Source organism: Terrapene carolina, unplaced genomic scaffold (assembly GCF_002925995.2).
Source record: "Terrapene carolina triunguis isolate 2854851 unplaced genomic scaffold, T_m_triunguis-2.0 Scaffold194, whole genome shotgun sequence".
Classification (NCBI taxonomy): Eukaryota; Metazoa; Chordata; order Testudines; family Emydidae; genus Terrapene; species Terrapene triunguis.
The window spans coordinates 3,252,856-3,279,976 of record NW_020664545.1 but is presented as its reverse complement, the minus strand read 5'-3'; the positions used below and the strand labels follow the sequence as shown (position 1 = coordinate 3,279,976).

General features: G+C 53.9%; 1 protein-coding gene across 1 annotated transcript in view; it reads left to right on the top strand.

The window, feature by feature from the left end:
• Positions 1–27,121, top strand: part of LOC112120139 (small conductance calcium-activated potassium channel protein 2-like) — a 50,242-nt gene that overhangs the window by 1,041 nt on the left and 22,080 nt on the right. Inside the window, exons 2-4 of the mRNA XM_026654960.1 lie at positions 18,693–19,142; positions 21,123–21,218; positions 26,222–26,640. Coding sequence (XP_026510745.1) covers positions 18,774–19,142; positions 21,123–21,218; positions 26,222–26,640 — 884 coding nt within the window. The 5' untranslated portion in view covers positions 18,693–18,773. The remainder of the gene's footprint in view (positions 1–18,692; positions 19,143–21,122; positions 21,219–26,221; positions 26,641–27,121) is intronic.

The window sequence follows — 27,121 nt, the reverse complement described above, 5'->3', positions numbered from 1 at the left end:
CGGAGCCGCCCCCTGCCCCGGGCGGCTGCCGCCTCCCGCGGGGTCTGCCGCCGGGCTGCGGAGCCGAGGAGCGGGCTCGCTGGCACCAGCCCCCGTCTCCGCCGGGCGGCCCCGAGCCGCGCGGCCCCCGCCAGCCTTTGCCGCACCTGCCGCCGGCGGAGAGCGAAGCCCCGCACCGGCTCGAGCGGTTACCGCAGCGCTGCCGCTGTCCGCGGCGAGCTCCGAGCCTGCGGCTCGCCAACTTCTCTAGCCCCAGCGTCTCCTGCGCCTCGCAGCGCTGCGGGTCCCAGAGCCCCCCGGAACAGCAGGTAGGGGTGTGTGTGTGTGTGTGTGTGTGTGTTCTCTGGGGACTGTGCACTCCCCCCCCGTGCTCTTCCTAGCGCCTCCTCGCCCAGTGTCATTGTGCGGTGCAGTTTGGTCCCCCTGTTGTGTGTGTGTGTGTGTTTGGATTGTAAAGCTCACACAATGCACCACTGGAGGGGGCGGGGGGATCTGCTAGCAGCCCTGCTCTCTGAGTCCAGCTCACTGCAGCCGGCAGAGGAGAGATCAGTGAAGTGGGGGGGAGAGCGAACCCGATAGACCCAATCGGGGCGCGGGGGGGGGGGGGGGGGTTGAGGGGGGGGGGGGGGGGGGGGGAGAAGTCCGGAGGGGGGGGGGGGGGGGGGGGGGGTGTTTAATGATGCTTGGCTGCAGGCAGATCTTTGTCTGAAGAGCCCGGGACTTACCAAGGAAAATGTAGGTACCGGGGTTGTGTTAAAAACCTGCTTCCTTTCTGTGTGGTTAGGAAGGGGGGATAGAAACCTGGATATATTTCTTTCCCACTGTCCGGGTCCCCCCTGGCCTGAACCGCTGGGTTTTGGAACATTTTGGTGACAGGCTCAAACTTTGCCTTCTTCCCTCCCCGCATCATGCTGTGGGAGTGAAGTCCTGGCCCTGCAGAGTGGGTTAGGGGTGGGCTCGTCCGTCAGGTCTGGGTGCTGAGCCCTGCTTCTTTCTGAGCTGAAGGATGTGACGCTGAATTGGGGGGGGGGTTCTTGAAAGTGGCTGAAAATTCAGTGCTGGGCTTTGTCCTTCTCTGAGACTGACGGGTCCGCGGGGGTCTGTGAGACTGGGCCCGAGGAATGATTCAGGGATAATTTGGTTTGTAAGGGTGTGAAATGCTCTCTGTTTGCTCACCAAATGTTGCTGTGGCCTTACCCAGCAGCTCTCAACCTGGGGGTCACAATCCCACAGGTGTGAGGGGGCCACGCCCACCCTGCTCTTCCTGCAGTGCTAAATGGGGGGCAGGGTCCTGGCTAGGCCCCAGGTGATGGGAGGAGGGTGATCTCTGGGTGGGGAAAGGGGCCTTGGTTTGGAGATGGTTAAGAATCTCTGTCCTTGTCACTCCCCTTAACCTTGAGTTTCACCCCATTCTGTTTTCTGGTTGGCTGGTTGTTTTCCTGTCAGTTGTAGCTAACGTGCTGTTTGAGTCCATCTCCAGACGAGTCCCAAACGCTCACACTCTGGGGTAGGGGAAATGGAAATAAACAGGTGGTAGCCTCACCTGTCTTGGGTCTGCCGACTTATGGCACCTGAACATGACTTTGATCCTCCTCCCATTGGCGTTCAGTAAACCTTGAAGGAGCAGAGGGCTTGGAATGAGGGGAGCGTTCTTCAAATGAAACTTTCTGATATCCCTGGCATTGGGCAGAGCCCCATTCAATCCAAGGGAATTCGTAGCTGTGGCAGATAGAGGTGAGGATAGCTTGTGTGTGTGCGTGTGTGTATCTATCTGCGCAGAGGCTCAGAGAACTGCCCAAAGTAAAGGCTGGAGTTTTCAATCGGAACCTAAGTGATTTAGGCGCATCCGTTCCATGGAATTCCAATGGAACTCGCTCCTTTGAAAATCTCACTCAATATATTTGGGCTTGATCCAAAGCCCATTGAGTTCAGTGAGTTTAAATCAGGCCTTTACATCTAACGAAGGTGTTCATGTCTTGTTTGATCTCAGCTGGACCATCGGAATTTTCTCTTTTTTAATTAACCTATTGATTGATTGCAAGGTTTTCTACAGAGGATAAAAGATCCCTGATAATTCATCAGAGAGACTGAAAAAACAAAATGCATTATCTTTGTGCTTTTGCCTTTTGTAACTTCTCAAAAGGGATCCAAGACTTTAATATTAAAAGTCATGAGTTGCGAGTAATGTCTTGTATTAGAAGGAGTTTGGAGCTTTTCCAGAGTAACAACTGGTTTGGTTTTTTAACATAATGTCACTTCCTAATGCAGTGGGAGTGTGGTCCGGTAGCGTTAGCCATGTAAAGATGGGTTAGCAAGTTTAGTGTCTGCAAACAGCTGCATCTCCATGTAGGTATTGACTTGGCTAGCTTAGCAGTTCAGTGTTTCTGCAGTGAAGTCCAGCCATCCAACCCTAGAACACTGCAGTAGCTTGACAGTATTTCCCAAACCTGGCTTGCAGAAAGAGGTGTGTGAAAGCCATTGAATTGCTATTGCAAAGTCAATTTATATGGATATGAAAGGAAGGGGCCTCTCTCTCTCTCTCTCTCTCTCTGCACCCACTGAGTTTATAGAATTAGCAGCAATGTGCATTTAAAATTGTCTGTCACCAGCAGCTGTAGATCTCAGCGACTGGAGGGAGGAGTGCTGGTGGGGACTTGGGATGAAGGGAAAGGAAAATAGAAATGTCACACTCATGTCCTCGCTGCCTCCATCACAGGCTGGGAGATGAAGCAGAGCAGTGCTGGGGAAGTGGACGCCGAAATAGGTCCAGGAAGGGGGAGAATCAAATTTTTGAAAACTGCTTGATTAAATGTAGCCTTTTATCAGTCTCGGTCAGTGCCACCCAATGCAGGAAATTGTCTTTTTAGAGCAAGGGAAATCCTGCGCTGTTTTGCAGGACCTTTGAATGACACCCTTTACTTTTAATACCCTTCCTACTCCCCCCCCCCCCAAAAAAAAGTGATGGTGTCTTTCCATAAATGGTCCAGATCAGCTGGGGTAAATCAGCCCTAGTTCTGACTAAATCAGTGGGGCCTGATCCCCAACGGGGGTAAATTGGCACCGCTCCATTGAAGCCAATGGGCCGGATTCTTCCCTGTTCTAAATCAGCGTCGCTCTCTTGCGGTCAGTGATGCTCTCCTGATTTAAACCAGCTGAGGATCTGGCCCAGACTGTTGCAATGGTAATGGATCAGTGAAGAGATCAAAATCTACCCGGTCGCGGCCTGAGAATATTTGATAACTGCCTCTTATATGGGGATTGTGGGAGGTTTTAAAAAACTGTAATAAGTAACCTTTGTATGGCTGCAGATCCAGGCTTTGTGACTTGTCCTCAGCAGCATTGGTTTGCCGAGAAAGGCCTTCGAATCTATTACCACTGGGGGACTAGTCTGTCACCTGGGGTGCGAAGGGAGGCTACAACCATGCAAATGGAGGCAGGCAGCGTTGAACAAGAAAGCTGGGATCCTAGGGAAGGGAACTGCCCATCCAGTGACAGTCATGGGGTTCACCACTACGGAGGCGAGTCCCGCGACACCGACGCATGTGCAGCTCCGGATTTGATGTCATTTGAGTATTTCCCGCAATAAAATGCATCCACGCCAAAGTCAAGTCCGAAATGCATCTCAGCGTTGCCCCTGGATCTCAAAGCGACGGGGTCTATAAAAAGACACTCTTGCCCCCAAATAAGCATCCCTGGCCCACTCTTCCCCCCCCCACTCCTGCCAATCACAGCCCCGGGGAAGTTGGTAAACTAGGAAGAGGCTTTGCAATCTGCCCTTCAGAAGGGGTGGGATGTGTGTGTTTGTGTGTCTCTCTCTCATAGACACCCCTCTCCTAGTGAGTTGTGTCTGTAGCTACAATGGAGGAGCTCTGATGTATGGGCCCGATCCTGCAAGCCTTTCTTTGCTCAGCTGGCAGAGTGCTTGTGTGAGGGAAGGCTCCTGGCAGAGGGGAAAAGGGTTTTCAGGATCAGAACAGCTGCCTGGATCCTCTGATCTCCATGGAAGCAGGAAGGGGAATGTCTAGAACGACAGCCTGATGCTTTGCAGTTCTGTGACTTTCACCGAGGATGGCAAAGCGCATCCCAAAGACAACGTAACGACCCCCTCCCCCTGACTCAATAAACAATAAAAAGCCCAGGCCTGGGCAGGGGGTGGCAGCGCCCATTAGCATCAGGTGAGCAAACAGGGGAACGAGGGCAGGGGACGCGTGGCTGAGGGTCGCGCAGTGAGTCGGGGACAGACCTGCGAACAGACCCGAGGCAGCGAGATTCCAAATCGCCTCTGTTATTCCCCCTAACCCAGGTGTCCTGACTCCGCCTGCCCCCCTAGCCTGCCCTCCACTAAAGCTAGGTTTGGAATGATACAGAAGCTAAAAGCACAGCTGTACCGCCTCCCATAGCCAAGGAAAGGAAAGGGCGAGGGGTCTTTCGCTTTCGGGGTCAGGGCTGCTCTGCTCTTACCAGTTGTTGCATGACCTTGGCCAAGCCACGTCCCTCTTTGGGCCTCAGTTTCCCCATCGGTACGATGCAAGATAATCCCTGCCTAGCCCATGCCCAAAAGGCGCTCCCAGCTCCTTGGTGGGAAGCTGGTGCAGAAGGGCACCCGCTAAAACCAAGAGGCAGCACAGAGCAGCCGCCGTCTCAGTCCATTGCATGTCCTCAGTCCCCATTTAAAGGATCGTTAACGAGGTGCTGAGCAATGGGCCGGATCCTCCCTTGGTTTGAATGGGGCCTGAAGGGACCAGGCACCACGGCCCAGCCTGTGGGCCTGCGTCAGCAGCTGGGGGGGGGGGGGGCTCCTCCCATATGTCTGGGGACACAGGCCCCAGCGCCGACCTCCCTTTGCTCTAAGCGCTTTGTAATGAGTACAGTGGCCCGCGTGCAATCTGTGTCTGGAGACAGAGAACAGAAACGCGCTGAGCCAAGCTGGGGCCGCGTTTATACAGGGCAGGAAACCAGGGGCAGCGCCTTCGCCCAGTGGGGGCTTTTCCAATTAACTTGATTGCAGAGGAGCCAAGAATTGCCTCGAAGGTGCAGAGTTTATTATATAACGTGACCCAGCATCTGCAGGACCCACAGCAGATGCATTTAACCGGCTGTCGTTGCACGGGCATTTCAGTGGTGGAAGGCAATGCTGTGCAAAGGGTCAGAGGCCCTGGACTGAGACTCAGGAAACCTGGGTTTTAGTCCCAGCTCTGCCACTGGTCTGCTGGGTGACCTTGGGCAAGTCACTTCCCTTCTCTGTGCCTCAGTTTCCGCTCCCACCTTTGTGTGTGTTGCCTGCGGTATAAATCTTTGGGGTGGGGACTGTCTCTCACTACGTGTCCTGATCTCAGTTGGGCCTTCTAGGTGCTACTGTAATACAAAGCTAGAACAAGCGTACGGAGGGAGTGCTGTATGCTAGGGAGAGCACACAACTGGGCGTCAGGACTCCTGGGTTCTCTTCTTGGCTTAAGGAGGGTGTGTGGCCTAGAGATTAAGGCACAGGGATGTCAGTCAGGACTCTTGGCTTCTAGCCCCAGCTCAACACTTGGGCAAGTCGCTGCCCTGCTCTGTGCCTCAGTTTCCCCACCTGTAAAATGCAGCTAGTGAGTTCTGTCTAGCTCCTGTGGTGACCGGCACCATATAACTGCTGAGCACAATGATCGTCTACTATGAATAACTCTGGAGTGGTTGCCTTGTTGCGAATGCTGCCTTGTTCCATGCAGCGCTCTGGACCCGAAGCCCTTCGCCGAGGCGATAATCAGCTATTCTAGCACATCCGTCAAATAGCATTTAATAAAAGCCAATCCTGAGGCGGGAACTCGGTGCCAATGCCAGACAACGTGTGACTTACGGTAACACACTGTGGCTCTTTGTCTCCCTCTAGGGACTGGACCATATAGAGCAGTTTGAGTCAGTTACAGTCTTAAAGGGACTGCACCTGGCCCTTTAGTGCGGGCAGCAGGGGCTGGTGATTTGAGCTCCCAGGTGCAATCCGCACAAGCCGGGGTGTTGTTACAAGTGATGGCTTAAATGCCCGATGCTGCATACCAGCAGTTGCATAGGAAGGTTCCCCCTGCTTTGCAGTTTGCCTGGTGATTTATGCTGAGAAGGCAAGAGAATGGATCATACCCTTGCACATCCTGAGGGCTGGGGCTGTGGTTCACCACTGTATGGTGCAGGGGTTTCTCCCCTCTGTTTGCCATCAATCCCCACCCTACAGACACATCCCTGAAAGATCAGGCGCCCTCCAACCAGCCCCGTCCCCCATCCACCCGCCATGACCCGACATGACACCGGCTCCATAGGCCCCTCGCGCAGGACAGGTAACATCACGCCCTGCTGAGCTTGGCTGTGCCTGGATTAAAGAGCAGAATCTCAACTCTCCCCTCTGGCCCCTGCTGCAGCAGGGCCGGAGCTGAGCCAAGAGCCCAAGGCCTGACCTCTGCCGTCACATATCCCGGTGTCGAGTGGCTCCCATGAGTTCAACAACCAACAGCCAAATCCAGCCCAAAGTCCGTGGTGAGGGGAGCAGACAGCAGGAAGAAGAGAGGCTGCGGGGGATTTTCCACCTCACAGAGGTTCCCAGCTTGGGGGTCACAGCCCCCCCCCCCACCCCCAGACTGGATCCCAGCCAGATCCTGGCTTGATGGATGGGTGATCTCAGGGAGTGCGAGGTCATGCCGATGGGGGCGAAGCGTGTGGATCTAGCCGGCTTTCGAAACCCCCGGCACCAGTGGCAATGGAACAGTTTTTTATAGTGGGGGCGCTGAAGGTGGAAACCATGTGTTTGAGTTGTTATTACTACTTCCAGCCAGGGGGTACGGCAGCACCCCGAGTTCCAGCACCTATGGCCCGAAGCAGGCGGCCCACCAGAACCGTTTGGAAAGGCCCTTACCGAATGCAGTGGCTGGCGACCATCCTGTGTGGCGTGGCATTGGGATGGCCGGGAGCCCGCAGCCCTGGAGAGAGGCCGGAGCTGGGGCAAATGGCCGTCGCTCGGAAATTGGTTCCTAAGAGGCCGTGTGCGAAAGGTGCCCAATAGAAGCAGACAGCCAATTAATCTCCCCCTCATTTCGGAAACGTTCAGGAAGAAATAGTCCAGCGGCTGCCTTCGGGTCGTGGCTGACGGCGCAGGCACGGAGCACACCCATCCAGAAGACAAATTGCAGGCCCATCGCGCTTCGAGAAAGCAAACCAAAAGGCAAAAAGAATGATCAGCGGAGGAAAATGTTGCATTTGAGACTGTCCTCTGCCAGCGATCCCGCCGGCCCCCTGTATTCCTTTAGCACAAGTGCGGGTAGCGGGACGCCTGCGTTCTGTTCCAGCCACCGGGAGGGGAGTGGCGTGTAGTGGTTAGAACAGGGGATTGGGAGATAGGACTCCTGGGTTCTATCCCTGGCCCGGGGAGGGGACGCTAATGTGTTAGAGCAGAGGGGGAAGGCACCTAGGTTCTACTCCCAAGCAGGATTCACTGGGTGACATGGAGAGAAAAGGTGGGTGAGGGAATAGCTTGGATTGGCCGATCTTCTCTTGGTGGAAGAGGGTGATATGGTTGAATTTTCTCACCTGTTCAAACTTACCCCAGAGCGATTCTTCAACTCAGAAGAACAGGGGAGAAAATCAAATGATTCCAACCTCACTCACTAGCAGAAGCTGGTCCAATACAAGCTATTCCCTCCCCCAACCTTGTCTCTCTCGTACCCTGGGACCAACACGGCCACACCAACCCTGCAAACAACAACATGTGACCTTGAGAAGGTCGCTTCTGGCGAAGGTTTTATCCCCCAGCTGCAGTCCTAGTAAGTAAGGCCTTGGTTACACTTTACAAGTTTTATTTGTATAACTATATTGGTTAGGAAGGGTTGATTTTTTTTTTTTTTTTAACCTGAAATAATTATACAGGTGAGGGGCCTCGTGTGGACATAGTTATATTAGTGTAAAGGTACCTTATACGGATACAGCTTATTCCCCGTCTGTATGCAAAAAGTTATGTGCTATGTGTGCATTCACACTAGGGTCTTTGTACCGTTTTAACTAGACGGCATGCAGTGCTATTTTCTAGTGTAGACAAGGCCTGCGTGTCTCTGAGTCTCTGCTTTGTCATCTGTAAAGTGGGGCAAATACAGCTGGCTGAGAATTTTTGACCCAAACTTTCTTTTTTTGGTGAAAGATGAAGATTTGGATCAGCTGAAACATTTCACAAATTTGCATTGGAGTTTGGCGAACCGTTTTGGTTTAAAAAAAAGTCCAAACGTTTTGTTTGACCATTTTCTTAACAAACAAATGGACTTTTGGATTCAAAATTTTCTTTAAAAACATTTTCAAAATAAAAGTAAAGGGAAAAGAAGCTGGAAACCGAATGACATTTTTTCGACTTTTTGATTTGCCAAAAATTCCCCCAAATTTTGGTTTGGGGTCGGCCCAAAATGATTTTTTCCCCCAGGACTCCTAGCGAGCCAAAAAACCCATTATTCGTGCAGCAGTAAGTGATAAAAATACTTATCTACTGTCACAGAGCCTTAAATTGCACCTAGCATGAAGGAAGAATAATACGGAGGTCCTGCAAACGAGACCGTCCTTTCTCCTTTGATGGAGGACATAAAGGATCAGCAGGACGGAGGAGTTGTTTATTATCATTCTTCATTTATTGTATTACTGATGTTTTCTGTTGAAACGGAACGATTCAAGAGGTTGAAGTAGCGTTTGTGAGGCCAGGTCTGGCCTGGACCCTCACAAAACTGAGCGGACATTTTCCCCGCAGACCATTTCGGTTTTGACAAAACCCCAAATGTTTCCTTTTGGAAAAATGTTCATGCAGCTCTGACTCTGAGCAGAGAAGTTAGTTCCAAAGCTCCATCCTGGGATGGGGAATCCTGGGGTCAGAGAGCCGCCCCAGCCGCCCAGGACCCCAAATTTGCAGTTTTTCATTTTCAGCTCTCATGGGAGAGTTTGCACATTATTGCGGGGGAAGGGGGGTGTCAGGGAGGTACCACCCTGACGCTCATACTAATGTGAACCCAACCTCTTACCTGACTGCCCTGGACAGGGCCTGCTCCTTCCTGTCCTCACAACTGAAGCAGTTAAATGGCCCATCACACCCTCTCTGCTCCACACTTTATCAGATTTTCTCCTCTCCCCCAGTTTAGCCTGGGCACCGTCTCTGAACCTTTCTCTGGTCTCTGCTGCAGAGAAATCCCTGCGGATGCTAATGCCGCCTCCCCAACCTTGTCACGTCCTAGCACAGAGAGGACTTAGCTGTGGCAGGAGAAATGGGGATGGGGCGGGGGTTACAGTCCTCAGAAATAACAGGCCTCGGCTAGTGAAATTCATGCTCTGTCAGAGCCTGCTCCTGCTCCTCTGAGTCACGGGGAGCTGGAGCGGTTTGCCTGGGAATGGATCCAGTGCTTATGGAACTGGCACTCTGCCAGGAGAGGGGCCCACGTTACATAAGGGGAAACTGAGGCAAGGAGGGGTAGGGGAGGTGACTTGCCCAAAGTCACAGGGGAAGTCAGTGGCAGAGCTGGAAATAGAACCCAGAAGTCCTGATTCCCCCCCCCCCCCTTTTCTGACCACCCTCCCTCTAAACGCCGGGGACGGAACCCAGGAGTCCTCTTTCACTTGAGCTCTAACCAGTATCATGACAGGGGGGGAGACTTTCTGCTTTGATATCCATGGGCATGAGGGACCCTTTTCAGGGATGCTGTCTGAGTCTGTGGTCCCAGCTTTGCCTGTGGGTTGTAACATTTCACATCTTGTGTCTATTTTTTTTCCCCAATCCCAAGCCCTATTTTTAAAACTGGCACGTTGGAAAGTTTGACTTTTATATTTAGCCAAAGTTCCATCCCGTGCTTACTCCCCGAGCTCTGTCGCTGCCTTTGGTGCCCAGAGGCTGCTGACAATATTATTTCAGCCCAAATATTTGTCCACTAAATCATGTGCACAATTACGGCGATGACCCTGGACGAGATCGATCTATTTTTAATGTCTGCTCTTGGTGTGTGCCATGCAGGGAATAATGAGGAATGCCGCCAAACAGTTAAGAAAAACCAACCCCTCCAAGTAATTCCCACCACACCCACAGCTGGCATCAGACCATATCAAATCTGGGTTTTGTAAGAGACCCCAGCTCTTGATCCTTTTAGAAAATGGTTTTCTAATTAGTAATAATTCCGTTTGTGTATTTCATTGCTGGTTCATTTCTATAGCGACTCAGGCTCTGTGCTTTGGGCCGGGGCTGTCTTTCAGTTTTGTTTGTACAGCACCGAGCACGATTGGATTCTGGGCTGTGACAAATAAATAACAGCAATATTAACCAAACTACATAGTGAGTGAAATGCGAACTGCCCCTCTAAGAAGAAGGAGGGGGCACTTGGTGCGGGGCCTTTCCAGGGGCCAGTGTGCAGGGTGTACTGCTGTGGTGAGTGGTTGGCACGGAGCTGGGGGACGAGGACTCAGCTTCGCCACTGAAGTCCGCGGAGCTTTGCTGCTTTGCACCAGCTTGGGGGCTGGCTGACTCAGGGGTCGGCAATGCGCTACGGAGCCTTTCGCTGCGATGTCGTGGGTTCAAATCCAGGCCAGGCTGGTAGGGGGCAAAAACCATCTCCAGCTAAAACCTCTTTGGGCAGCCCCTGGGTGCAGTGAGTTTGGCGGGACTCAGCCCACGAGTCAGGGAGTGCTGCTGACGTTCTGGAAAGCTGCGGGCAGGGTTGAAGAGGTCAGGCTGGGCTCACTTCTGCCCCCTGCAGCGGTCCCTCTATCCTAGGGACGAGGGAGGATCACGCCAGGGGCCGGTTTGCAGGGGGAGCTTGTGATCCATGCCACGCACTCCTGTGGCCGAACAGAAGCCGGGACGTCCATCTGGCACCTCGTCCCAGCTCCAGGGGGCTAGTGCGGCTGCCACCTCTTCATCCACTGGGGGTAACCCAGCGGACGGAGTGAGAGCTGGTGAAGGGCTACAAGCATCGGCCAGGCAGGTTGGACCCAAGTGATTGCTGGAAAGAAAGGGTGGAGGCTGCTTTGAACTAGGGCTCTGGGAAGGAGATTGGGGAGCGGGAGACACTGTGGGTCGAGGCGAGCGAGGAGCATGTGATGGAGCAGGTGGATTAGGGTAAGGGCCGGCTAACTCCCTCTGAGCAGGAGAAGAGTGGGGATCTCATTTGGAGCAGCACGGCCTTCTGCTCCTACACTGGCTTTCATCTGGGGAACGGAGGCCAATGCCGATTCCGAAGGGAGAGCGCCCTGCTGTCACCCACAGCGCCCCCTACCACCACGCTGGGGCATCGGGGTCCGCACCGGCTTAGAAGTGAGATCTACCGAGTCACCACCGCGCAGGACCAGTGGGGTCAATCAATGCTGAGTCACCAGCACGCAGCCTGCGTCACCTGTGGGTGTTTCGCATCCTGGCCTGACCCTGCTTAGCTTGGGAGGTCTGCCGGAGATCACAGCTGGAGATGGGATCACTGGAAAAGACACCTCTCCTGAGCAAGCGTGTTCTGCTGACTCATGTGCTGGGGAGGGCAACTGGGCCCAGGGAGACAGAAAGCAAGAGAGGTTTCCTGGCACTGATTCCTCATGGGCACGGAGCCGCCGGCTGCATTCGAACCCCCGTCCCCATGGCACCAACAAAACACCGTCTCTCTTTTCTGCCTGTCTCTCTCTCCTTTCCATGTGGAGGGCAGGGGCTTTCTCGCTCGCCTTCCGCACGCTCCTCATGGCCTGTGAATGCTGATGAGAGTATTGCTCGGCCTCTCCCTGGCCGCGGTTCGCTCTCTGCTCTGTCTCATAGCGTGTGGGTTTTGGAGTATTTGCTTTTACACTGGCCGTTCCGCAGGGGCAGCGGGTGCCTCTGATGGACCGCGCGGGAGGTGACGTGAACTGGGTTTGAACATCAAATGGGTTTCTTCCATTAACAGCCGAAGCGAGGGGTCTTTGCATCTCCTGGAGACTAAAGAGGCCATAAGCGGAGAAGACAGAGAGGCTACCTGGGCATGCTGAGGTTCAGCAGGGGGGTGTAGGGGAGTGTACACACAAATGTGTGTGAGATTGGCCCCAGGCTCATGTGTGCCCGTGTGTGATCAGAATGTGTGTGACATCAGCACCAGGCCGGGGTGCGTGACCACCGCTCGGTCTCTGGGACCGTGTGTGCACAGGGCCGGATCAACACATAGATAAACTAGGCACGTATCTAGGTCCCAAATTTGGGTGGGATCGGGGACAAAATATGGGGAGGGGGGTGGTTGTTTTTTTAAACTGCTCCTGTAGTTATTTCGGTCGTCTGCCCCCGGATCCCAGGCAGCCTGCCCTTTGTCACTGGCAAGCACGCCACAGAACGTCCCGAATTTCCTGTGCTCTGTAATTCAGCGTGTCTAGGGGCTGCGTATGCAGGAGCATCGATTCCCCCGCGGTCTCTCCCAGTGTCAGATTCCAAGGCAGCATGACAGGGTAATTTTTGCTTGATTTCCTCCTTCCCCCCGTTTAAAGCGACTCTGCTCCCCAGCCCTGTAATTACCCCGACAGTGCTGCATGGAGGGTGGGGTTCCACTGGCAGCGTTCTGGCGGCGGGCGGGGGGAGAGCGGCGTGCCGGGGGCGTGAATGCCGGGGTTGTAATTATCTCAGGCAGCCATGTCACTCCCACTTGGCTGGAAGGAGCTCAGTGCCTCCAGAGGGCTCTGGGGGGAGCCAACTCCTGGGGCAGCACTCAGCAGGTCCGGGTGGGTGCAGACAGACAGCAGCGTGCAGGGATGTGCTGGCATAGCTGAGTGGTACCTTGGCTCCTTGCTGTCTGCCCACTAGGGCTAAGTGCTGGTTGAGTTGCAAGTGGGAATGAGAGAAAGAGAGAACCTACATTTGCCTAACGTGTGTGTGTGTGTGTGTGTGTGTGTGTGTGTGTGGTTGTTTGCACCTATCTCTGTGTGTGTTACTGTGTGCATCTACAGCAGTGTCTGTGTGTGAGAATGCATGTGATTACAAGTTGTGTATGTGTGTGAGAGAGAGAGCATGTGTGTATGCTTTTGAGTGTGTGTGTTGTCTGCATTGTGTCAGATGGCGTGTGTGCGCCTCTACGCTGGAAACTAGAGCCGGGCAACTTTTTTCGACCGCAACTTTTATTTTATTTTTTCAGTGCAAAATGCAGGTTCGGCAACGCCAGAATGTTTTGTGAATTTGCCAAATGGTTTCAGTGGAAAAGAAACCTTAAAAAAATCTGCAAAACTCCAAATGCTGCAATTCGATAATTCAAAATGACTTTCCGTTTTGAAGTTTCCTTTGCTGTTGTTAAAAAATCGAAACCGTTTAAAAATGCTCAAAATCAAAGCAAAACATTTCGTTCAACCCAAAGCAATGACCCTTTTACTTTCGATTTGTCAAAAAATGTGAAACTTTTCATTTGCAGTTTGACCCCAAATGATTTTTCCCCCCAGTTTTTTTCAGCGTTGCCAGCGAAGCGAGACTCCGTCAGGCACACAGCGCTAGTGGGAACGACACTGCGGTATTACCCCATTCTCCTGGGGTAGGAGTTTTGGGCCCAGGGAAAATCTGATCTACCCCACCCTTTTGGGCCTGCTTTGCTGTCTCTGAACCCACCTCCTGGGTTTTAATGAACTTCCCCGTAACTGGCACCCTGTGTTTGTCTCATCCCAGATCCTTCGGCGACAAGTCTTAGGTCTGTCCCCCTCAGCCCCCAAACCCTGGGCCAGAACAAAACATTTCCACTCCTGCTGCCTCCCTTGTCTTTGTTCTTGTGATCCTTGTTCATTATTTTCTGTTCAGATAAGCAGTGTAGCTCTCAAGGACCCTGGAGAAATGAGTCTCCAAACTCTGGATAGAGAGGAGATTTTGCTCCATCTGCCACCTGGTGGCAAGAAACTGGGGAGAGCCAATTTACCAGGGAGTTCTTGGCTGGAGTAATCCCATGCCAGGCAGGAGTGATGTGGGGATGCCCTCTGAGCCCTCCTGTCACACTGCTGGGTCTTCTCTGCTAAGCTGAGCCAGGCCCGGTCAGTAGTTGGATGGGAGACCAACACGGAAAATGCAAGTGGTGCAGGAGCTCCTGGTGTTGAAGGATCGCTCCTGACTGGTTGCTGTGCAGCTTCAGATGGTGCCTTTCAGATGAACTGTGCAGCCAGTCTGTTGTCACGAAGGATTCCTGTTGCTCTCTTTAAGCAGGTGATGCGCTGCACCCTAGAGGTGGCTGCATTTCAGTGGTTGGTGGTGGGATCCCTGTATGTCTGCTTTGGGGTGAGGGCTGCTCCTACTGTGGGGTTATTCTCTGGAGATGAGTTCCTCCACACAGTGGTTTGTGCAGAGCTTGAAAGAAGCAAAGTGCTGTAGAAGGGCTAAATATTATTACTTACTCAGACTCGGATTGCTTCTTCTCTCGCTATATCAGTCACCCTCCAGGAGCTGGGGCTGCCTCTGATGCCCCAGCCAGCGCCCACGCACAGATCCACGGGTGACCAGATCCATCTCTCTCTGTGCCAATACTCACCCGCTCCAGAGTCAACAGCCAGGCGGTGCCAGCCTGCCCTCTAACCCCTCCCTGCTCCCAGCCACTCCGGTGGATTTTACAAGTGTGGCTGGGTGTCAGCGGGTGAGTTCACGCCAGCTGGATGCTTTTAAAAGGCCTTGTTGCCTGTGATCCTGGGAAATCGCACACACCCCCCCCTTTTTTCTTTTTAACTAGCCTGCAGCTGTTCCGTGTAGTAAGGAGTTTGGTGGCCAACTTGCTTGCAGGTGCTTTGTGCAGATCTTTGTAACTCTCAGCTCTGCAGTGGGCCAGCTGACCTGTGCCCATGCTGCCTTCGGAGGTGGCATTTACATGTTGGTGCAAAACCGACATTAGCTCCTACCAGGTCTGTCTGTCTAGCCAATCCGCGTATCCAGATTATATGTAGGTGCTTATCATCTCACCTTAGCCAGAGAGGGATATGCTTTTTTCTATCAACACCTGAGTTTAACACGTAGCTGCAGGGCACAGTAGAAAATAGAGACCAGATATAAAAGAAAGTTGGAGAACACTGTACACCTGGTCTCTATTTTCCAGTATGCACGGCCGTTAAGTGCTACACTTGGAATTGGCCAGCTGCCCAGACACGTAGAGACAGTCCGACCCGCAGTACTGTATCTTTTGTATACACGTCCACACCTGTATCTCACTGCATTTAGAACTGGGCTGAGGAGGTCTCTCAGGAGCTGTGTGGCTCTTCAGATAGACGAGGTATGGGAAAGAGTTCTGTGCAGGGAGCTTTGCGGCAGGGAGCACGTAGAGCCTCCGGGGATTGGGACCTGGCACCCTCCCCTGGATTGCCCCTAAACCTCCCCCCTCCCCATGGGATGGGAAATTATAACTTGATCAGCAGGGAGCCAAGGGCCGGAGAGATGAAGTGATTGACTGGAGAGTCAATGGCAGAGCTGGATACTGAGCCCCCATCAAAGTCCCAACCTCGCCCCTTGGCCACAAGGCCACCTTTCACCCATGCCCATCCCCGTGGTATCTGAGCTCCCAGCCACCAAGGGTGGGGCTGGCCTTGCCGTTTCTTTTTCATGGGGGGCTATTTCTCTGCACCGACCAGGAATTCTATGCAGTGGATCATAATGGCCTGTCTCAGGAGCATCCAGGAGCAGAGCAGAGCCCAATGCTGCCGTTGGAGACCTCAGCAACTGCTTTAGAGGATGGGGCTTCCCACTTGCCCACGTGCTTGGAAATGCGATGAGAAGCCATCCTTTGCGGGACCTTTCCCCGCTGCACGTGGGTCAAGCAGGGGATGGATGATAGTGCTCAGCACCACGTCTGTCCCCTCTCTCTGTCTGCCTGGGAGAGCCCCCCGGCCCTGCTGCATTTAGGATCCAACAGCTTTTTAGAAAGAGGGCTTTGATTTTGGAGCTCATCTTCAGTGCTTCGGGCTAGTGACAGTGCAGGCTGCTTCGAGCCCGATCAAAAGGCTTTTCATGTGACTGCAAGAATGAGAGGGGCCATTCCACAAAGCTGGAAGATGACAAATTGACATCTGGCAAAACAAGGTGTTTTTCCACCCAGGGCGCAGTGAGCCAGTGGACATGGCAGCATTGAGGCTACTAGCTTAGCAGCAAAGAAACGTGTAGTGAGACTAGCCAGCATTACAGCCAGCAAATTATGAAAAATAAATATCTTATTGCTTTGGAAGGGCTAGAAACCTTCATGCTTCAGGGCATGAGCCCCAATCTCTAATAGGGGTCAGGAGGGAAATTTCCCTGGGAGACTGTTATCCCAACAGTGCCTCCTGCAGGATTTTTCTCTCTGACACCAGTTGCTGCTGGCTAATGTAGGGGACAGGCTAGATATAGAACTGGCCGGGAACGTTTTTACATCCAAAAAAGCTGATTTGTCAAAACCAAAACTGTTCACGGGAAAGGGGGAGTTTAGACTAATCTTATTGGGGGGAAAAGTTTCAAAATAGTTGAAACGGGATGTTTGGCCATTTTCTAAGTGAACCATTTTGGGTTTTGGTTCATAATGGCTTTTTGTTTCAAAATTTTACTTAATTTATACTTAAAAGAATTTAAAAAAAAGTCAAAATCAAAATGAAATGTGTAGAAACTATCAAAACAAAACATTTTGATTGGCCTGCCCTGATTTTTTTTTTTGATTATCAGTTTGTGAAAATGTTTGAGATTTTGACTTTGTCCTGATTCAGGATGGGAAAAATTTTCAAAATCTCAAAAATTCTCCTGGGTTGGGGAAATAATTTCCTGCTCTACACTAGCTAGACGGGCCCACGGTCCAACTAAGTGTTGTAGTTCCTATGTTCCTGAGGCGTTATTCCAGATCTGCTGCGGGCGCTCTGTTTTGACGTGCAGGCACTTGGCTAACAGACAGGAGATTCATTCCCCAACCCGTGCCCCGTGCCAGATGCAGGCCATTAATCAGCGCCGGGGAAAGGCCTGTTCGCCAGCCAGCGAGATGGCTCCACACAGCTCAGGAAAAATCAAAGTCTCATTAGAGAGGCCCAGACAGACCTGTCCACCCCCCACTGCTGCTGCAGCCGTTCCCTTCCCGCGTGGCAGCAGCCTCTGAAGTGCTGGGTCCCTGGACACCCAAGCAAGGAAGGGGTGGGCCAAGGAAGGGGTGTGAGGGAGGGTAGCCTGTTCCTCACGCTGGGATTCTGCCAGTGCTCAGTGCTAAGCAGGGGTCGGATGGGAGACCAGCAAGAGCTTCCGAGCTTCAGGATGTTGTGTCGGTCCGTGACCCCTGACAGCTGTTTATGACCCTGTCACCGAGGCGAGTCATGAGGGGGCGCACACGAGTGGCCCAGCTCTTGTGGATTTGCAGATATCTGCTTTATATCCACGGACCATGTTCGTGGATCGCAGATCGGATGCGGATACACGTTTGGTATCTGCCCAGGGCTCTACTAGTGGGCAGTGGCTTTTAGATGAGATTTGAAACTGATCATTCAAGTCCCAAGGTCTTCTTAGCGTCTTCACAGCATGCCTCAGGTGGCACATGGCCAGGATTCGTGACCGAATTTGGTCCGCTGGTTGGATCATTAGTGTCCCCAGCCCGGCCCGGGTACTGACTGGGAGTGCGATATAACCCACCTCTGTCCAACCCCCACCCGGGGGTCGTTGCAGCTGTACGTGGAATTCTTCACTTCCTGTTGCTGTGAGTTGTTATGCAGTTAGTGCACTTCGCCACAGAGGTGGCCGCATTTCCACGCTGGTCGAAGGGATCCCTGTGTGGAGCTGAAGTTTGTAAAATCCTTTTGGGAACCTTTGGGATCAAACTATTTTAACCAGCTGAGTTGTTTGTTTGTTGATTTTTTTGTGGGCATCTCTGGGCGTGTTCAGAGGTGAGAGCGGGGACTGGCAGACAGGACGCCTGGGTTCTATTCACAGCTCTGGGAAGGGAGTGTTGCCCAGTGAGTAGATCAGGTAACTGTGCCCCCTAGCATATGCACCTGTATCCCAAGGGACTGCTGAATTTTCTTTCTTTCTTTCTTTCTTTCTTTCTTTCTTTCTTTCTTTCTTCTCTACCTACTTTTTATAGAGTGCCCATCACCACAGCATCTGAGCTGCATTACCCCCCTGCCCATGCCTGCATTGTCCTCTCCTCCTGGCCTACTGCCCCGGGGGTGAATTTCACCCTGCAGTGGTCCCAAGGGTGGGCAGGGCCGGGCAGACAAGCCCCTCACCTCTGTGTAGGCTCTTGCAGCCCTCTCTCCCAGCATGGTCCCTGCCTCTGGGCCTCCCCGTCCATTTGCTAATGGAGCCTTTATCCTCATGCTTGGTCGCCGTCCACAGCTCTGTGTCTTGGTAATGTCGGGGGTCTCTCTGCCTTATGGGTGGGTGCCACGGCCTGCCTTCTCGTAGCTGCCAGGGGACCGGGGTTCAAGAGCGGCTCAGGTGGTGCGGTTTAGAGCCACACACCGCTGCGCAGGCGGACCCCATGGGCCACCTCCCGATGCTGGCTCTTAGCAATCATGGTCTGGGGTTTGAGACCAGCCCAGGGCCTGCCCTCCCTTCACTGTCCCTGCCGCGCGTCTGTGATGCTAGATAAGTAACACAGACTAATAATAACTAGCCCCCTGCACCCCCAAATTCTGCTTTGTAGAATGGAAGCTGCAGTCCCGGGGTACTTGGACTGAGAAGGGGGCGAACTCTCCCCTTCCCCCGCCCCGTCTCTCTGCCCCCGGGTGTGCGTCTCTCTAACCCCATCTCCGTCTCCTCCCAGGTAAATGCGGACGCCCAGGTTCTGAATCATGCTGGATCCAAGACAGCGTTCAGCGAGCCCAACCCCTTCACCGAGATAGCCATGAACAGCTGCAAGTACAATGGAGGCGTGGTCCGACCCCTGAGCAGCCTGAGCGCCTCCCGGCGCAACCTCCATGAACTGGGAGCCGAGACCCAGCCCCTGCAGACCCTCCACAGCTCGGGCCTGGAGGTGGTGGTCTCCAAAACCGAGCAGGCCAAGGATACAAGCTTGCAGGCGGAAGAGGAGGCGGCGGCGGCGGCGCGCTCCCGGAGCCAGAAGAAGAACCAGAACGTTGGGTACCGGCTGGGCCACCGGCGGGCGCTCTTCGAGAAGCGCAAACGCCTGAGCGACTACGCCTTGATCTTCGGGATGTTCGGCATCGTCGTCATGGTGACGGAGACGGAGCTCTCCTGGGGAGTCTACACCAAGGTAGGGACCGCGGCCTGTCTTGAAGCCGAAAGGCCGGGGACCCGGGGGACAGACGCGCCTGGCTCAGAGAAGAGGCTGGCGCAAGTCCTGGGTACCGCATAAGTCCCACTCACGCCCTGTGGGGGTCCAGGCCTGTATGTCGCCCTTGGGAAGCAAAGGATCCTGGGAGTCCCAGCCCTGGAGCATAAGTGGAACTTTTAGCTGGTAACTAGGTCTCACGCGGGCGGGGGGCTGGAGGCCGTGTGAGTGCAAGACAGCTGTATGTGTACAGCGCCTGACACACCAGGCGTCCGAGTGCCACCGTAACACACATAAGGGATAAGGAACGTGTGTGAGAGAGACAGAGAGAGCGGGACTGCTCGCATGTTTGAACGTCGGCTTGCTGTGGGGGTGTGCACACGCGGGCGTGCCAGGGGGTGGTGTGGGTGCGTCTGGGGAAAGGAGGATGCGTTTAAACGTGTGTCCCAGAGTCTATGTATGTGTGCGTGCACCGATGCAGGGATACGTGCACGGACCCATCTCTGTGCGTGTGTACCTGTTCTCCCACTCCCCGTGGGTCTGTGTTTGCACCGACCCAGCGATGGCTCTCCTCCCCCGAGCTGCCCTGAGGATTAATGGACCCTGCCCTTCGCTGCGACGTTTGGTGCCAATGGGCGCTTTGTGCTGACAGTGTGAACAGTCCTGGCTCAGCGAGATGCTTTATCATTCTTGCTCAGCTGATGAAGGGCTGATGAATCTTCCCCCGAACGGCAGGGGGGTGGGGCCAGATAGAATCGTTCATGCAAACACCCGCCTGTCCCCTGCACGCTGCCATGCAGCTCACCTGTCCCGCGCTCCCCCGTCAACTGCACATTGTCCACATGTCTGTGACTGCAGAGCCCCAGATCTTGCCGCTACAGAAGCTGGCATGCACATCTGTCACTGGAGAGCCGGCAGACCTCTGTGCAAGGCCCCGGGGATCAGAACAGGGCCCCGGGCTGCTAACATCCATGTGTCAAATGCATCCCTGGATGGAACTGGTCATGTGGCGTCTGCCCCCCTCAGCCACACTGGAGGCTGCCTCTTAGGGGCAAGTGTAACCCCCCAGAATCGGTTGGGATCTCAAGAGAGGAAGCTGGTTCAGGGGCTAACGCTCAGGGTTGGATTCTGGAGAGCTGGGTTCCATTCCTGGCTCCGCCCCAACCTCCTGGGTGTCCTTGGGCGTGTCTCAGCATCTCTGTGCCTCATTTTCCCTGTCTGTGAAATAAATGTGGATCCTAATGGGGGGAGCTGGGAGGCTTAGCGGATCACTGCCAAACGCTGGCTGACTGTCAGTAGGGAGGGGAACAGGGTTAGGATTAACCCCTGCATTGGGGTGTCCTGTACTGCAGGCTTCCCGGCCAGCCTCTGGGGCCAGGGGGTACGTCCAGGCAGCAGCTGGGGGCGTGATTCCCAGCTCGGGTAGACATACGCTCACCAGCTCTGGGGGAGCTCGTGCGCTAAGAATAGCAACGTGGCCATGGTGGCATGAGCTAGTCGCTTGAGGACAACCCCCTCCGAGGTCCTAGGTATGTAGCAGGGCGGCCGGCCCGAGCCGCTGCCAGCACCAGACCATGGCCACGCTGCTCTTTGCAGCGCACAAGCTTGATCGGGGCTACCCCGGGTATGTCCACCTGCCCTGGAGATTCCCCTCTCAGCCGCTGCGGAGATTTGCTCCGAGAGGCCAGCAACCCAGCCTGGAGTTCAGTGCAGGTTGGGCCAGCGAGTGGCTGATGGCCTGCCCACGGGATCGGCTCTCTCCTGGAGTCGGGATCCCTGCGGCATGCCAGGTTCGTCCAGGCGAAGACGGTGAGTCCCTCCCACCAGCTCGGTACGCGCCTTTCCATAAAGATCTGTGTGTGCCTATCGAACGAGCCGAGTCCAGAGCCTCCCTGCCACGGGTCTCCTCGGGACCGAAGGGGGAACCATGCCTGACGCTGCTCCTCTCTGTCTCCCTTTCAGGAGTCTTCATATTCATTTGCACTGAAATGCCTTATCAGCCTTTCAACCATGATACTTCTGGGCCTCATCATCATGTACCATGCCAGAGAAATCCAGGTGAGCTGCCCACCCCAGCGCATGACCCATTTCCTATTTCACAGTGGGGAGGTGGAGTTTGTGCCGGCACCAGGCACAGCTGATGGGAGTGTGAAATCAGACAGGAACGTTCTTCTGGGAATCCCATTGCATGTGCTCAAACCAAACCCTCGCCCCTCCTGAGACACGGAGCCGGCGGTCCTCGTGGGAACCTGAGTTTGTCCAAACTGTGGTTCTCAACCTTTCCAGTCGACTGTCCCCCTTTCAGGAGTCGGATTTGTCTTGCGTGTCCCCAAGTTTCACCTCACTTAAAAATTACTTGCTTACCAAATCAGACGTGGAAATACACAAGTGTCACAGCACACTTCACTTTCTCGTTTTTACCATATCAACCGGAATATAAATATTGTCCTTACATTTCAGTGTGATACTTGAGCCTGTTTTTCACTTCTGAGCCTTCTCTGAAGCCGGAGCCCCGGACGGCAGGGCTGACGCATGTAACCTAGCTTCGCAGAGTCCCCGTGGCATAAGGCCCCGGGCAACTGCCCTGCTTGCCACCCTCTAACGCCGGCCCTGCACTTGTGACCCCCCCCAAACCCATCCCATGACCCCCTGGGAGTTGCATCCCCCACATTGAGAAATACTGATCTAGATGAGTTGAGTGCCCCCTGGAAGACCTGTGTAAACCCCAGGGGTATGCGTACCCCGGGTTGAGAACCGCTGCAATACAGGAGACATTGATTAGCTGTAGCTTTCCTGGAGGTGGCCCCGAGCTGCAAATTTCACACCTGGATCCCAATTTTTCCACCGCTTCCTCTCCCGCAAAGTTCAAAGGGGTTTGGCGCGGGGGTGGTTTGGGGCTGTCTCTGAGCCCTGCAGCTGTGTCAGATCTAAGAGGAGCAGGGTCAGGACGGGCCAGAATTTTTCAGAAGAGCTGCGGGCTAGATTTCCAAGGGCTCAGCACCTACCGCTGGGCTCGGATTTTCACAAGAACTCAGCTCCCATTTCGGCCCCTGCATAAGGGTCAGATTTTCAAGTGGGGTCAGCGGGTTCCCATTGTGACATTTACCGGCAAGTTTTCCCAAGCACCCAGCACCTAAAGGGCTGGAAATCTGGCCCAGAGCTCTTTTAAAAGAATCTGGTGCCCACAGACCTAACCTGACCCAGCTCAGCTCCTTAGGAGATCCTAGCAGTCGGGAGACCTCCAAGGAACAGGTAGGTGCTGCAGGAAGCAGTGCTGGGGGAGTCAGTAGATGGCGCCATTCATCTGAGACAGCGCTGATCAACAGGTGAAATCCTCCCCGGTATAGGAGACCCATGTCCCACTTAAGATCTATTCTGAAGGCTTAAGAGGGACTCTACTAACATGTTTAGCACATGCCACTCCCTCCTACACATACACTGAGGGGGCGGCTTGCTGCTTGAGGTTGGCATGACAACATTCATTATAAAGATGCAACATCACATCTTAAAACACGTCCTTCCCTGTATGACGAATTAGCCAGTAGGTTATTAACATTAAAACAAGCTGTATTGGCTTGTTACTATTAAATTATAAGCTGTATATGCCTGTCACCTTTTGTTCTTTATTTACTTGTTGCATTTCACTAGCCTGGGACAAAGAAAACATCTCATTAGTTTCACGTTCTAGCAAGAAACCCTGATGTGTGGGTTGCAGATACTGACAGTGTTGCCAACTCTGGTGGTTTTTATTGAGTCTCGCAATATGTGATGTTTTACCTTTAAGTACCAGGTGCTGGAGTCAGGTGATTACCTGAGAAGCTCAGCTTTTGTAAAAAGAGAACAACCCAAAATGTATTATTATTTTTTTTTAAATCTCATGATGTTTGAAGGCTTTAGCACTGGTGCATTCCTTCTGTGATTTTTAGGGGACCCGGGGCAAAATCTGAAATCTAGAACCCTCACCCTTCCAAAAAAATTCCTGCTTGGGGGAGCGGGGGAATCAGAGAACAAGCTCCCACTGCACTTACCCCACAACAGGGGCTCAGCTTCTATCCTGCGGGGCAGAGCCCAGATCTCCGCCCCAGGCATCGCGAGCTGGTACGCAGGGTCGCAGCGCCACTCAGGTATGGCCCAGCCGTCCCTCTGCCATGATGGGGGGGACTGCCAGGCCAAACCTGAATGGCACTGCGATCCCACGCACAAGGTCACAACACCACTCAGCTTGGGGGCCCTCTCAAACTGGGGACCCCTTTTGGCTGCTCCAGTACACGAGCCAGCTAGATGAACATTAACTCAGGTCCGTCTACACAAGCTGCACTCCCACCCCGTGCCCTGGCATGTCAGCGATGTACATGCTGCCCTGGGGCCAGTGACTGCACAAGGTGCAGAGCAAAGGAGAACCAGACCCAGCGGAGCTCTGCGGAGACCCAGCGTTCCATCCACCCAGAACAGGTTGCACAATTGGAGCTGGAATTGTACTTGATAACAGGATTTTCTAGCTGGGGTTTGAGAGGAAAACAAAAGTCTCCAGTGTTCAGAGACGGCACCTGGTGCCGCGGAGAGATGAGTTGAAGGAGCAGATACAGCAAAAATCAGGAATTTTTTTTATCCAGGGACTTTCTGACCCTGGCGTCTGGTCCATTTGAAGTTCACCACGGCAACCTCTCTCCTATCTGTGCTGCCTCTGGTTTGCAATCTAGCCCCTTTGGGCAGTAAACCATCTTCCTACCATTAATGCCCACCGTATCGGCTACACCCGATGTGACTTTGATCATGTCCCCTTACGGCAAAGCACCATCCATTCTGCAGAGGCTGAGCTCTGTGCCCCCAAGCAGCCGTTAGGAGAAGTCACAGCATTCATCCTGCAGCCACAGCATCGCCAGGAGAAAGTCGATAGTAATGCGTTAAGAGCTTAGGGAGGTGGATTTTAATGCCTTAATTGAAGGAAAGCGAGCTCTCCCGTTCTGCACAGCAGGAAGAGAGAGGCCGGTCTCAGATGAGTCCTGCCGTTGGGACGCCGCTCTGTGGATTTGTACAGCTGCTATTTCCTCACCTGCTGTGTATTTAATTTCACTTTGCGGGGACTTTTCGCGCGGCAACACGGGGAAATACTGATCAACCTAGGACATTGTGGCTGGAAAATCCTAAAAATTGGCAAGAAGACTCAGTAGTGCTCAAAATCCGCAGGATGGCCAACCCCAAATGTTCAAACCTCATGAGTCCAGCTCCCCAAAATATTGAGATTGGCTTCAACTAACAATGCTGTGGGCGTGCCGTTCATTTGCCTTTTGGGTCTTCAGCCTTTGGGGTTACGCACTAGTCACATTTTCAAGGTTTTCTTTGCAGCCACGAGGGTTAGAAATTGACTTGCTTTAAAAAAAAAAAAAAAAAAAAAAAAAAAAAAAAAGATTCTGACAAAATCACCAAATTCCAGAAGCCGGGACACCAAATACTACGAAACTCATGTTCAAACCATGCAAACTGGCAACACTGAATATCTGAGCTCATTGACAGCAAGATGTGCGGAGCTCTGACAGCCAGAACCCCACCGCCTGGGGCTGAAGCACATAACTTAGTTTCGCGCGGCCCTCCTGATTAGCCGAATTTTTGATCATCCGATCTGGCCCTGATCCCAATTAGATCGGATAAATGGGGTGCCACTGGACACCGGGGCCTATACAGTCATTTACGCTTGTCCAGAGACCAAACCACAACCCCTCTGATCTGGTAGCATTTTACAAATCTATAAATGCCAGATTTACACAGGTATTTGGGCAGCTAAAGACGCCGAGAGGAGCTTAGGGGGGTTTCCAGAAGTACGTAAGCGAGTGAGGTGCCTACCCTGTGAGGGGGATTTTATACATTTCTGGGTCTGTTTCACTGCAGGCTCTGACTCCGGTGCTGCCTCTACCAACACCCAAAGCTCTGGCCTGAGTTCCGTGGGAAGGTTGTTTAGCTGTAGTAGCGCTGAGACATGGTTACTGGCGGGATAGACAAGCAGAGGCAGGGGCCGCCCCACCCTGTGTGAGTGCAGAGAAAGCCAGCAAGCTCTGTGCAGCCTGTGTGAGTGCAGGGGAAGATGGAAAATCCCCACAGCAGGCCCTGGGATGAGAGCCTGCCAGCCAAGCTGACGCAGAAGCAGCTGTGCGAGCAGTGGCTTTGGGCTGGGTGATGCGTGCAGTCATTACTCAGCCGAACAGCTCCGGCTGTTGCAGGCGGCACATGGGGAATGCATCTTCGGGCAGGGCTTCTGCCTGGCCGTTTCCAGTGCCGAGTGGGCTCTGGAGAAGCCTGGCAGAGCCCCAGAAGAATAATGCAGGGCTAAATTGCTCCGGGACTTCCCATTACAACTTTATTATTGGCTGCAATTATTGCCGAGAGCCACATGCGACCTGCTGCCGGTGACGGGGCACAGGAGAAAAACATCCCTTGTTCAATGGGCAATACGAGCCCTCTATAAATCCTATTGCATTTAGAGCAGGGTTCGTTCAGTTACCCGTGTCTCCCCTTCTGCCCTGCACAGCTGGCCCCGGGGGCGTGAGGGGCAGACAGGAAGGCCCTTGTTATTATTTATCACCGGTCCAGGCGGGTGTCACTACAGGACTGGATGCCTGGTCTGGTGGGTAGGGAGCGGCGCCAGGAGGGGTGAGTTCAGTGCCCACCTCTGCAGTGACTCGCTGCCTGACCTAGTGCATCAGTTCCTGTAAAAGGGGGAGAACAAACCTTCCTTTAGCTGCCTGCTCTATTTAGGACAGGAACTGTTCCTGGCCAGGCGCTGAGCTCAGCTGGGGCTAACCACCTACTCCTTGGCTAGAGCCTCTCGCCACCGCTTGTATTGTAGCAGCGCCGGGGGAACCCACCTGAGCCCCGGGCCCCTTGTGCCAGGCGCTGCAGTGTGAGAGCGGGGAAGGGGCTTGCCCCAGGTCAGCCAGCGGGGCTGGGCATAGAGCCCACAGGCGCTACCCCATACCACCTGCCAGCTCCTTGCTAGCTGCTGCTGGCTTTCGACCCATCCTACAGCAACCCCCGGCCTCTAACCCCCCTCCCCTCTCCCTACCCAGCTCTTCATGGTGGACAACGGGGCGGACGACTGGAGAATAGCCATGACCTACAAGCGGATCTTTTTCATCAGCCTGGAGCTGATCGTCTGCGCCATCCACCCCATCCCGGGCCAGTACCTCTTCACCTGGACGGCCCGGCTGGCCTTCACCTACACCACCTCGGTGGCCGACGCCGACGTGGACATCATCCTCTCCATCCCCATGTTCCTGCGGCTCTACCTGATCGGGCGCGTCATGCTGCTGCACAGCAAACTGTTCACCGACGCCTCCTCCCGCAGCATCGGCGCCCTCAACAAGATCAACTTCAACACCCGCTTCATCATGAAAACCCTCATGACCATCTGCCCCGGCACCGTACTGCTGGTCTTCAGCATCTCCTCCTGGATCATTGCCGCCTGGACGGTCCGCGTGTGCGAGAGGTAAGGGCTCCTCGGGCGGAGGGCGGGGCAGGCTCTGCACGCGGGCCCTTTGGAGGGGCTCGGGCCCTCCGGGGCATGGCGCTGAGATGCAGCTGGAGACACGCCGGGCTCCCTTAAATAGACCAGAGCTGGGGACCCCTGCGTATGTGATCCCCCCACCAGTAGAGGGAAAGGGCCCTTTGGTTGGCTGTTACCGGCTTCAGCCGTATGTAACAAGGGTCACCAGCAGGGAGCGAACCCACAGCCTCTGGGTGGGAAAGCAACCCCCTGCCTGGGCTAAAGCGCCAGCGGTAGCTGACTCATAGGCCGCTGGGCACGGTCTGGTCATTGGCAGCTGACAGCCCCACTCTGTTACGTGAGCCGAGCAGGGCTGCCCAGAGGATTCAGGAGGCCTGGGGCAAAGCAATTTCGGGGGCCCCTTACATAAAAAAATGTTGTAATACTATAGAATCCTATATTTTTGTGGGGCCCCGTATGGGGC